This window comes from Patagioenas fasciata, chromosome 1, assembly GCF_037038585.1.
Source record: "Patagioenas fasciata isolate bPatFas1 chromosome 1, bPatFas1.hap1, whole genome shotgun sequence".
Taxonomy (NCBI): domain Eukaryota; kingdom Metazoa; phylum Chordata; class Aves; order Columbiformes; family Columbidae; genus Patagioenas; species Patagioenas fasciata.
In genome coordinates this window covers 9030265-9043390 of record NC_092520.1, presented here as the reverse complement: position 1 = coordinate 9043390, position 13126 = coordinate 9030265, and the positions used below count along the sequence as shown (strand labels likewise).

The 13126-nt window shown below is 43.1% G+C and overlaps 1 protein-coding gene across 2 annotated transcripts; it reads right to left on the bottom strand.

The window, feature by feature from the left end:
• Window positions 1–617: 617 nt before the first annotated feature.
• On the bottom strand, window positions 618–12735 carry CCDC90B (coiled-coil domain containing 90B). Of its 2 annotated transcripts, XM_065832861.2 has the most exons (9): window positions 12600–12735; window positions 10574–10693; window positions 7471–7574; window positions 5034–5135; window positions 4360–4401; window positions 4209–4280; window positions 3058–3111; window positions 2805–2919; window positions 618–1949 (listed from the first exon to the last, which is right to left on the bottom strand). In XM_065832861.2, exons 1-9 carry the CDS (start codon window positions 12694–12696, stop codon window positions 1894–1896), a joined length of 762 nt encoding a protein of 253 aa, XP_065688933.1. In that variant the 5' UTR covers window positions 12697–12735; the 3' UTR covers window positions 618–1893. The 2 variants fall into 2 exon arrangements, with proteins under 2 accessions (XP_065688933.1, XP_071657553.1); XM_071801452.1 differs by lacking the exon at window positions 4209–4280.
• Between the last annotated feature and the right edge of the window lie 391 nt (window positions 12736–13126).

Below are 13126 nucleotides of genomic sequence, written 5' to 3'. Positions count from 1 at the left end.
ACCTGGGGCTGTTCAGCCTGGAGAAAAGGAGGCTGAGGGGAGACCTTATCACTGTCTGCAACTGCCTGAAAGGAGGTTGGAGCATGGAGCAGGTTGGTCTCTTCTCCCAAATAGCAAGTGGTAGGATGAGAGGAAATGGCCTCAATTTGCACTAGAGGCATGTTAGATTGGATATTAGGAAAAATTTCTTCCTGGAAAGGGTTGTTGGGCATTGGAACAGTCTGCCCAGGGCAGTGGTGGAGTCACCATCCCTGGAGGGGTTTAAAAGACATGTAGATGAGGCTCTTAGGGCCATGGGTTAGTGATGGACTTGGCAGTGTTAGGTTACGGTTGAACTCTTGAGGGTCTTTTCCAACCACAATGGTTCTATGATTCTGAGAATCTCAGAAACAGTTTTACCTTACAAGAAGAGGGATTCACAGACAACAGCTACAACAGGCACAGGTGGGGTCTGGCTGCCTGCTGAGCTTCCTACTGCCAGCACTCACGGCTATTGACAAACACACAGACAACAGCAAAAACAGCCCCAACTCCCCAAAGCACAGCACTGTGCCTGTTGAAAAAGCCACATTTTTACAGCCTGGTAATCTGTATATCAGTCTTTCAGGTAGCAAATATCAGAAACTAAATTTTATTATCTTAAATGAAGATGACAAATAATTTATTGCATAGAATAAAAGAACTGGTAGGATATCAGCAAATTCAACTGTAAACAGAATAAAACCGCAAAAAAATGCCGCTAGTCATACTACATACTCACAAAGGGCCTATTCTTAAAAGTTTCATCCAGGAAGGACTTTTATTATTTTATTGAAAGAATAAAACCAAGCATATATGTAATTTTACTTGATAAGGTGTAACTACTTCTGTTTTGGAAATCACCCACCTGCTATGTCCCGTCTTTTCTCTGCAAGAAGAGTTGTGAGGTCCTTGCAGAGGTAGAGGTGTCACCACCAGACGTGAGAGGAGGACAACCCCACACCAGCACCACTCAGATGTGGAGTATTTGCATGTTGTAAGCCAGACCCTACGTCCACAGAATACCTGAGGTTTTTTGGAAATACTCTGTACTACTTGAAGCGAGGAGTCAAGAGCACTTATCTGCCCCAGGGCTGTATGGAGCTGCCCAGAGTGGAGGAATTTTCCTTGGAAAGACCAAGATGGAGAAGTTCTCTCATTCTATTGACCTCTGGGGTTCTATGGAAATCGCAAGAGATACTAAAGAAAATAAATCTATGGAGACATTTTAGTTCTGCATGAGATTTTATACTTAATGTAAACCTGTTTTCAAGAAAAACAAGGATTCTTTACTAAAGGCCTCAGAGTACGTGTTTATATATAGATAAAACCCCAAAAGGGCCACGCTTCAACTTGTCAGAAAAGAGAGGAAAGCACTGAAGGCAAAAATCCAGACTCTACATTTAAGATATATTTACTTAGATCAGAGCAGATCTGTTGGAATCTGGCATTCGTATTCCCATATTGACAATACTAATTTGGGAAAAGTATCCTCATTTCAAGGGCATATCAAATGTTTAATATTTCCACTTTGAGAGGAGATGAGAGTGAGGATGTTCCTCTGGGAACGTTCCAAAAAGAAAACCGAATTAATTCTAAAACGAATTAAGAAACACTTTGCAATTTAGCATAAGAAATCCTTCGAAATAAATACAGTATTTGATAGGGGACAATAAAATATTACTATTTGCCTACTTGAGTCCCCCTCCACAATTGTTTTGATCTTTAGTGTTACATATTCAGAAAACACTTTTAGTGCACAGTAAGAACATCAAACCAAAAAGGTACCAAGGTTATTTACAGCATGAACGTGCTCAAACTCCTGTTGCCCAGGTGGCCTTTTCTCCATCCGTATTTGATGCAGTCATTTCACTTCTACTTCCAGAACCTGTAAAATCCCAGCGCTATTGCTAAGCAAGTGAATACTGAGGCTGTTAAGAAAAAAAACATAAAGGAATAATTACCTGGATGCTAAATTGTAACAACTACATACAGGAAATTAAGTGCAGACAGATGGAAGAACGCAGAGCCTCCTGAACTTCCCGAATTGCTGCAGGCATGATAGAATAATTCGAGAAGATAATAACTTGTTTTAGATGTAACACCCTGCAGGGTCACACTGCCCCGCTGGGAGACGGGAGGTCACCCTTGGTAGCCCGAGGAACTGTGTTTTCAGGGACACATCGGAATGGTAAGACAGAGCGCAACAGGTGACAGTGACTTTTACTGCTGTCACTCATGGGTCAGAAATGGCGTTACAGCAGAGACGGCTGCACCAGGCCTTGCGTTAGACACAATAAAAAGGATTTCCCACTGAACAAAATGACAATGAACTAAAAATCCATGTATCCAACACAACATGAGGATATCGAGGCAGCACCTCTGAAGCCTGATGAGTTGTCTTTCAGATTTGTAAAGCTGCTGTTTCAATTAGTGCTCAAGTAAAGCTAATTATGTTTCCCTTTGAACTTGTTCTCACTTCCAAATAGAATGCATTATTCTCTTTTTATCCAGCTCTGATACAATAAATACTTCACTGGTTACGTGAAGAAAACAATCTCAAATGAGACTGAAATTCGTTCTGCTTGGCAGGTGAAAGTACTGGCACTGCCACCCTGAAACTGTGTCTGGAGAGGATGGACGGGAGGTTCAGGGGATCTCCCCCCAATCCCACCAGTCTGCTGCTGCACAACTGACTTCTTGAATTCACTTTGCATCCACTCCTGAATAAAATTTTATATGCCCAAGATACAATACTGGTACTCACCTCCTTGCCTATTACATACCTGCCAAATAACGTATTGTGTCGAGTTTATTCGATTCCATGAGCGTTTTTAAGGAAGCTATTTCAGTGTCAATTTTATTACTGATTTCTGAGATAACGCTGTTGGTGCTTGAATCCTGAAACATTAAAAGACAGCATCTATTTGATGATGATCTCCAGTCCTTTTAGCTCTGCAAAGTCAAGCAGGAATACCATGCCGCGTGACACATAACTGTATCCTGCTCAAGACAAAACGAGCTTTGTTCGATGCTTACTTTCTTATGAAACTCTGTAGTTGCTTCCATCAGTTTCCTCTCCTGATCTGTAAACTGTGGATAAAAACAAAATTACAATTGTAGTAATAACAAAAACCAAGAACTGGCTGGAGGGCCAGGCCCAGATAGTGCTGGTGAATGGGGCTGCATCTAGCTGATGGCCAGTCACTGGTGGTGTCCCCCAGGGGTCAGTGTTGGGTCCAGTCCTGTTTAACATCTTTATTGGTGATTTAGATGAGGGGACTGACACCAAGTTGGGAGGGAGTGTTGACCTGCTGGAAGGCAGGAGGGCTCTGCAGAGGGATCTGGATAGACCGGAAAAACGAGCCAATTCCAATGGGATGAAGTTCAACAAGGCCAAGTGCCAGGTCCTGCACTTTGGCCACAACAACCCCCTCCAGCGCTCCAGGCTGGGCACAGAGTGGCTGGAGAGCAGTCAGGCAGAAAGGGACCTGGGGGTACTGATTGACAGCAAGCTCAACATGAGCCAACAGTGTGCCCAGGTGGCCAAGAAGGCCAATGGTATCCTGTCCTGTATCAAAAATAGCGTGGTCAGCAGGACAAGGGCAGTGATTCTTCCCCTGTACTCTGCATTGGGGAGGCCACACCTGGAGTATTGTGTTCAGTTCTGGGCCCCTCAGTTCAGGAAAGAGATTGAAGTGCTGGAGCGGGTCCAGAGAAGAGCAACAAGACTGGGGAAGGGACTTGAACACAAGACTTATGGGGAGAGGCTGAGGGAGCTGGGGTTGTTCAGTCTGGAGAAGAGGAGGCTTAGAGGTGAGCTCAGCACTCTCTAGAACTACCTGAAGGGAAGTTCTAGCCAGGTGGGGATTGGCCTCTTCTCCCAGGCAGTCAGCAATAGGACAAGGGGGCATGGGCTTAAACTCTGCCAGGGGAAATTTAGGCTGGATATTAGAAAGCAATTCTTTGCAGAGAGAGTGGTCAGGCATTGGAATGGCTGCCCAGGGAGGTGCTGGACTCACCGTCCCTGGAGGTTTTTAAACTGAGATTGGACATGGCACTTAGTGCCATGATCGAGTCAATGGACTGGAGTTGGACGAAGGGTTGGACTTGATGATGTCTGAGGTCTTTTCCAACCCAGTCCATTCTGTGATTCTGTGTGATAAGGGTATCTTCAGAGACCAGCTTACCATATCTGTCACCCTGCTCCTCTCCAGGTTTATGTCCAGCTTGCTGTCAGCTCGGATTTTACCAGTTTCATTCTTTAAAGCAAATAAATATTATTAAAATAACTATTTACTTTCCCTAATAGGAGTGTGTAAGTACTTCCTGTTTACTTACCATTAGCTGCTGTTTCACTTGATCTAATTCAATTTTCATTTTCTATGTGCAGAGGAGACAAAAAAAAGATTTTACAAATTAAGAAAACTGCTGACCAAGTTAATCAGTCATGTCAGTGTTACCACTGCATGCACACAATTATTCTTCCATAATTTTTCTCCCAAAGGGGCAATTTGTTCTTGAATAAACATCCTAACTCGTGTGTTCAGTTTGTATAGCCATATACAGTCTGCTAGGAATTTTGCTCAAAATAAAGGGGTTATTTTGTAATGATGATGATCTTGTTATTCTGAGACTGAAGACAGCAGAAAAACACCAAAATGCTGTCAAGCAAAAGCAAACAGTGTCTCAGTCACCAGTTTAATTAAATTCCTGCAAAGAAACAGCTGATTCCTCTCCTTGCACTGCACAGTTCATAGTGACGAGACTGGACCAGAATCATCCTTCAATAAAAATTCAGAAGACGATTCTTCTTCTTTACTGAAGAACTGAACAAGTCTTATCACATGAAATGTATTTTTATGGAATCACAGAAGCTATAATCCACAAACACCTCAATGCTGATAAAAGTATCTATCATTACTTTTACATTTATCTTGTGTTCCACAAAAACGTACAGCAGTGACAACATGACCTAAATCGCAATTTAACTGCTTAACTAAAAATATTAGTACCTCATTCTCTGCTCTCAAGTTTGCAAATTCACTTTTCTCCAGGATGACCATGTCTTTTCGAATGGAGTCCAAATGTGCCATTATCTGCTGTAACGTTATTTCCTTAGAAACAATAAAACATGTCAACGATTGAGTGGCAGACTTTCTGGCAAGTAAAGATTTTTAGGTCTAAAATGACAAAATTAGCTACTGAGCAGAAAAATAGGGAGACTCTCCATCAAGGAAGTAACAAAACACAGAATTTTATAGCTGCAATTTGCTTGAAAGACTCAAGAGGTTCTGGCTTTGTGTTTTTTCTGTTGTTTTAATACACAAATCCTGAATTTAAGCAAAAAAAAGCCAGAGGGATTAGTCCAAGTAGTTGTGAAATGAAATAGACTCGAAACTATAGCTTAGTCCTTCATTCAGTTCCATTTTCAATGGACATTCAGTAGCTTTAACTGTTGGTTTGGATCCAATTCCTCAGTCCCAAAAAGTCATCCAAAGACTTAAAGATACAAATATCACACTGTCCTCTCGGCGTTAAAAGCGCGAGGCAGATTAGTGTGGCATTGCTGGAAAGCAATGAAAAACACCTTCCTGGTGTTGGGACTAACCAGTTCTGAATTCCACTTCTACAGAGTCAAATCTTCAAAGCGATTCCCCTGTAGCTTGTGTCAGGAAGTTACAATTTAACACGGAAAATGACATTTCTCTGTGGGATTCTGCTTTTAAAGCTCAGAGCCAGCAAGAGAAAGAGCTGTTATTCAGACTCCAAGCAAACGGTATTTCTCAGGTCCTTTGTTGAACTAAATTCCTTAAAATATGCCCTGGCCCAGCTTCCACTGAAGTCTGGCTACTTTGTTAACCACAATGAAGTTTTCACAGTTCCTGGGAAAACTTTAGTTGCATTTACACTGAGGAACTAATTTGCCTCATCCCAACTTAAAACATTCAGCCTCAACACTGACTACACTACAAACTCCAGTGTTTCTGTCTAACACAATTCCGTGCAAATTATATTCGGGATACTGACTTTCTTTATATATAATAGGACTTCCAAAAAGAAATATTAACATTTTGATGAAGAAAACAGAGAGACAAAAGTTCCTGTCTTCTTCTGAGATTTATATGAAAATGTTAAATATTTTTTATTAAGAATTAATGCCAGCAAGATAAAAATCCATTGGAATTAAGGCTCGGCAGCTTAAATAAAATCGCAATGAACGCTTAACTGCATTCACTCACTGAAGAACATTGGTGAAACCCTGTCCCAGGTTGGCCAGAGAGGTGGTGGATGCCCCATCCCTGGAGACATCCCAGGCCAGGCTGGATGGGGCTCTGAGCAACCTGATCTGGTGAAGATGTCCCTGCTCATGGCAGGGGTGGCACTGGATGAGCTTTGAAGGGCCCTTTCAACCCAAACTACTCGATGATTCTCTGATTCTGAGCAGAATGGCACATAATTTCAGGCTTCCCGAGTAATTATTAAAAGCATTAATGTGCATCAGAGCTTTGCTATAGCAGCCCAGATGTCCAGCCTACAAGAAAAGCTAATTATTCCTTTTTTTTTATTTTGGCAATTTGTTAAAACAAACCTTGTCACCGGCCCTACGATCAGCTGAAAACCCAGCCATGCTGCTTAACTGATTCACCACCTCCATGTATCACCCACCAGCATGAGCCTCAACACCAAAGCGGAGGAGACACCTCGATGCTTCGCTGGAGTGTGGGCTGAGGTGCTGACCTGCCTGGTGCCAACAGCCAGATTTAAACCAACAACCACATAATTCAGAGCTCGCTTTGTCCCCGAGGGCACATCAGGTGCCACAGGTGACATCCAGGTGGTTAAATCTCTTCCTACTGAACCATAGCGGCTCTGTCCACCCTGCGTGGTGGGAACAGTTCCTGGCCCTGCACTTTCACACCAGCCCTGTGGTGCTGTGTGTGCCCACACCCTCGCCACGTTTAGCTTTTACTAAGCGCAGAATAAAACAATAAAACACTTTTACTAGTAGTTTTTAGTTTATGAATAGGAAAACAGGTCAAATAACAGCGTATCTCAAAACAGAATTGACATATTTAATAAGGTTCTGTAAAAACACCGACAATTTTCTGATATTTTAGGTGGTTTTGTCTCAGGATCCCCTCCTTGAATCTCTCTTCTGCCCTCTACTGCTGTAAAGCACAGTTAAGAATCCAGTTCCCCTTCAGAGCATTTCAGCAGCAAATGACACAATCTCTGCATTGCATTTATGGATCGTGGCTGCATCTGAAAAACACTCCTGTGAGATGGAAGGTGTATGATATTACTGTTCTTAATACCACCTTGAAACTTAGGAGACCTCTCTCAGCAAAGTGCTCACAGTACTGGAGTTGCTCACTTGTCTCCTAAATACGTAAATGAGCCATTATAGTTACACAATGCTATATACGTGCACCGTAAATTACTCTTTACCTGCTGAGCCTGTGTAACCATGTCCTTATAGACTGTGTCCAAGCTGACATTCGACAGAGTTATCAACGCTGACACGATGGTCTCCGCTTGTTCCTTCCCAAAGCCTGGAAGACAGTCGGAGAATGACAAGTGAAGGGGATTGTAGAAAGCTGGATGAAGAGCAAGAGGTACAGAATAAAGTGGACCCTCCAGTGCTGCACCTACAGCTGCAAACGGGAAGTCACACGATTCCTGAAAACTGATGGCGAGGAGCCAGTCACAGGGACTTTTAACCGGAAATAACACAAACTTAATGCTACAAATACCTGAAGCACATTAACTTCCAATATACTGAAACAGTCTGTGCATGCAGCTGATGGAAGGATTGAATTTCTGTACGTTTAACTGTTCATGTGTTATAAAAATAATTCAGCAAAATTTCATTTTACAATGAACTTTCACAAATTCTGTTAAAAATAAACTTACCTTGACCTACAAAGCATGTATGCTATGAGTAATAACACTTAAAAGTCTGCATTTATTGAAACTGTTCTGCACAGATATGAACGCGTGTGAAACGGATTTTAAAACTGCTACATCCATTGCCTGCAGAACAAATTCAAACAGGGACTTTTGCTTTCTGATGATAAGAATTACACTTTGTCCATAGCTTGGTGCAATTCTGAAGTGTTAAAGATGATTTGCGGTGAAGAGCGAAAAACCAAAACAGCTGTCATTTTAGCCACATCGGATCTAGTGCTGAGAGCTTTTGCCCTAAGGATTTCTTCCCAGCAGCCTCACTGAGGTGTTGTATTTCAATTGACCTGTTTTCTAAAGCAGGATCAATTAACTTTTTGTTGAAAAATGCTTTCAAGGCAAACCATTTAGAGCAACATGCCACAGCTCCCTTCTGAAATACTGGTACTGTCAAACCGCACCATTGGTTCACATGACTAAAGAAGCTGTGCATGCTTTGTGACAGTCTCCTTCCACTGAGAGGTGTGATGCTTCTGTCCCTCTGAATTTTCAGGGTTATTTAGATTTTTGCCACTCCATTATTTTGTTATTCCTCTATAGCAGGAACTGTCCTTGTTGTGTGGAAGTTTGGGAAATGTGGAGAAATTCATGCGAGCAAGAGAACGGAGCCTGAGAACTGCCTGCAGCCAGTTTGAGAAGAACTAAACGGCTCTATCACTTTTGTGATATGCATAGCTTTTACCTATAGAACCCTGTCACTGTAGTACTGAAGTATTTGTGGAAGTTATGGAACAAATTAAACTGAATACAGACAGACTTCGCTCCACATGTTCTAAAGGAACTTGAAGAAATAGCTGAATTAGTATTGGGGACAAGTGACACCTCCCAACCTACCTCTGTTAGCTGAGGACTGGAAAATGGCAAATACAATGTCAGTTTTTAAAAACTGTTCCAGGAGAGATGGAGGGAACTACAGGCTGACAAGTCTGACATGCATGAAAGAAATAAACATTGTTAGCAGACTATTAGGAGTCTTCTAACTACTAACACCTATTATCATTAGACCCAAATAGTGAAAAAAGCCCCATCCTCAGATTGGATAAATTTCCGACCGTCACTTAGGAGAAAGATCTTGGGATATTAAGAGATAGTTGCTAGTTTGATGAAGATATCAGCTTAATGCTTAGTTGGGATCAATAAAACAAACAAAATCCTTAGGAATTGCTAAGAAAAGGAGAACAGAATAAAATAGATGCCACACTATGTCACTGTTCAAGTCCACGCGACACTCAGCTGTCAGTTAGTGCCAGCAGCTCTGTGCCCTCCCCTTTGAAACAGGATGTGAGGGAAGTAGAAAAGATTCACAGAAGGGCATTTTGAATGATCAAAAGTGCAGGGAAACTAGTGCTCATGGAAAAATTCAACAAGCTAGGACTCTTCTGTTTGGGAAAGAATGATGGGGGAATGTGACAGAAGTTTACACAAGTTTACATAAGATGTCAAGTGTTCATTCCCTCTTCCCACAAAAGAGCTGAGAGTCTATCAAAATCACCTTGTAGAAGCCAGGTTGTTCTACTTGAACAAAGGGAGCGGATGTTTGAAACTCCAGGAGAAAGGATGTTTTGGTACTAATCAATTTATAGTGGTTCAGGGACTGGATAAGCTTGTGAAAAGAATCCCTACTGAAGGTTACTAAAACTCATACCTGACCCCAAACACCTCCAGGGTGAAAACAAGCAGAGGCTTAGATAGTAAAAAAGGATGTGTCAGATACATCTGCCCCGTTCTGACCCTCTTCTGCAGGCACTGACTCACAGCTGCCGTCAGCAGACAGAACTCAGGGCCAGAGGGACCTTTCATCGCACTTAGAGTGATGAAAAGGAGCCATATAAGCCATATAAGATGGGGACAGACATTTTAGCAGGGCCTGTAGTCACAGGACAAGAGTGATTGGTTTTAAACTAAAAGCAGGGAGATGTTAGACATGAGGAAGAAATTTTTTACAGTGAGGGTGGTGAAACCCTGTCCCAGGTTGCCCAGAGAATTGGTGGATGCCCCATCCCTGGAGACATCCCAGGCCAGGCTGGACGGGGCTCTGAGCAACCTGAGCTGGGGAAGATGTCCCTGCTCATGGCAGGGGTTGGACTGGGTGAGCTTTGAAGGGCCCTTCAACCCAAACTGTTCTATGGTTCCGTGATTTGACTTGGACAGCCACACTCACAAAATAAAAGCAGAGGTACTAAGAATGTGCCACAGCACTAAGCTGCTGCAAATATCTCTAGTTAGAAAAAAACCCCTAAGTTACTATTAGCAGGCTAGTAGAAGGAGCTTCTACTAAGGCTTCATTTTTGCTGGAAAACAGTTCTTTAACTGTTATTGTTGCTTTACATTTGTTAACTGTATTATGTTCCTCAGCTGGAAGACACTATAAACTTGTCTGCAGGTGCAAAGAAGGTAAATCTAATGTAATAGTTATTTGTATGGTCACAGAGGCACCAAACAGTGTCAGATGCCTCTCCTTCACCAGCCACCTCCAGAGGTTGCCAAAACATTTCGTAACACCAAGTATTGGTACTTTGGGAAAACTGACAGTTATAGCACTTAAATTAAAAGTTTTCCTTTGAATTATGTATCAGACATCACTTACCATGGGCTTCCAGATCCCGCACTAAAGCATGGGTATCAAAAGTTACCTTCCTCTGCTCCAGGGGAGTGATTTCAACTCTTCTGACATCATATGAGTTCCTAATGAGCGTGGCAGCAAAACCTGGAAGTGACAACACGTGCTTTAAACTTAACCTGGTTGGTTTATCCTACAATACACGCATTTTAATTTCATAGGAAAACTGTATGGAAGTTGCAACAAAAAGCTGTGTCCTTTTGACAGCACACGTCAGAAACCAGCAATCCCTTTTCCATAGGAAATCTACACTAACTAGGACTCATTCATCCATCTTAATTGCATTTGTGTAATCAGGAAGCTGTGCAACAGACAGGTATCCTGATACAATGAAACCACCACAACCAATTGTTTTATAATATTTCAGAAACGTCAAATAATGTTCCTTCTTTTAAAGCACCAGCACTTCTAAAACATCAACAATTTCTGCTCGTTACAGCCAACACCATTCATTTGGTTCTTCAAAGAGTCCCCCAAACATGTTCTTTTTACACTTTCTTCTATCACAATCCATTCCAACAGGGAGAGTCCCATGTGTAAAGATAAAACTACCGATTTTTATTTTTTAGAAAATAACACAAATGTAGTGTTCAGAATTAATTTCTTGATTCACCGGTAAAGTAACTGGGAAACAAAACAATATGATTTCTGTGCCCAAAACCTTCAAGACAGGTATTAAAGTACCACCCTATTTATTACGTGAATGCCTTCCCAAAAGACATCTCACAACTTCTCCTACTTTATTTCAAGCATATTTTCCCTTCCCTTATCTCTGTGGGGCCCTGACTGTTACAGATTGTGTTCTGATAGATTCATTGTTATCTAAAAAGCCCTGTTACTTCTAAATCAGTACTTACTTGAAACCTTTCTTGCTGCTGGATCTCTGCCTGAACCAAGATGTTGTTCTGCATCTTATCTACACTTTTACTCCAAAGATTTAAGTCATCTAAACAACAGGGAAGTTCTATTGTGCCACTTGATAAATCAAGTTACATGCTGCCTTGTGTCTGCTCTAAACAAGTGACTATAACTAAACCAGCTGTAGCACCCAAATCAAACTCTACATAAGATTTAAGATTAAGGAGACAAAGGAAATCTTTGTGTTTGAGTGCAGGAACAATGAATACTATGTCCAAACAATTTAAAATAACTCTAAAACTTACTGTGGAATAAAACATCCCTTTTCCACTGAGGCAGAACAGCTTTTACACACACAGTTTTTGGTGCTTTAAATATGTTAGCAGATTTTTTTTTTTTCCCATTGGATTGAACATATATACCATAGAGCCACTCACCCAGAAAAGCTGATGCTACAGCTTTTGGTTGCCTAGAGATGTTGCCCCTTTTCCTATCACTTCACTCCTGTATTGATTCGATCATAGAATCACAGTGGCTGGAAAAAAACTTAAAATCATTGATTTCAACTGTAAACCTAACACTGCCACATCCACCATTAAACATATTCATAAGAACCACATCTAAACGCCTTTTAAACCCCTCCAGGGATGGTGACTCCACCACTGCCCTGGGCAGCCTGTTCCAATGTCTGACAACCCTTTCTGGGAAGAAATTTTTCCTGGTATCCAATCTAAACCTCTCCTGGTGACTCTTGAGGCCATTTCCTCTTGTTCTATCACTTGCTACTTGGGAGAAGAGACCAACCCCCTCCATGCTACAACCTCCTTTCAGGCAGTTGCAGAGAGTGATAAGGTCTCCCCTCAGCCTCCTTTTCTCCAGGCTGAACAGCCCCAGGTCCCTCAGCCGCTCCCATCACACTCGTGCTCCAGCCCCTCACCAGCTCCACGAGGCTCCCAGGCCAAACCTGTCCCCAAAACTCACCGCTGTTGTCACAGGCCGACCGGAGACACCATTTTGAGGTGACTTTCTGCAGCCCTGGGCTCACTCTCCCTGCTCTTCCCGCCTCAAGCACCCCTGTCAGTCCCCACAACCCGCTGACGCGGCCGCTCCCGTCCCAGCCCCGTGTCACCCTCACCTCTCCGCGGGGCGGGGGGCACTAGGACCCGGGGCGCTCCCACGCTGGAGCCACCGCCCCGGGCGAGCAGCGCGGCCCCACGCGCGGCGCCCCTCATCGCGGCACGAGCCCGCCGTTTCCGCTTCGCACCGCCTCACACCGCCCACCGGCCCCACTGCGCAGGCGCTGACACCGCCCGTTCCGGCCCAGCCCCGCGTGGCATGCTGGGTACTGTAGTCCTCAGGGGCCGGGGGGTGAGGGCGGTGGCGCTGCGCCCCCATGCGGCGGGGAGGAGCGACAGCTTCGTGTCGTCTGAACAGCGGGGATGTTCTGTTGTGTCTCTTGGTTAATCGGGTTACACCGAATCATAGAAGCATTTTGGTTGGAAAAGACCCTCAGGACCATCGAGTCCAACCGTTAGCACAGCACTGGCACTAAACCATGTCCCTAAGAACCTCATGCTGCCTTGTGTCTGCTCTAAACAAGTGACTTCAACTCAGCCAGCTGCAGTAACTAAAACAAAGTCTGTATAAGATTAAAGAGGCAAA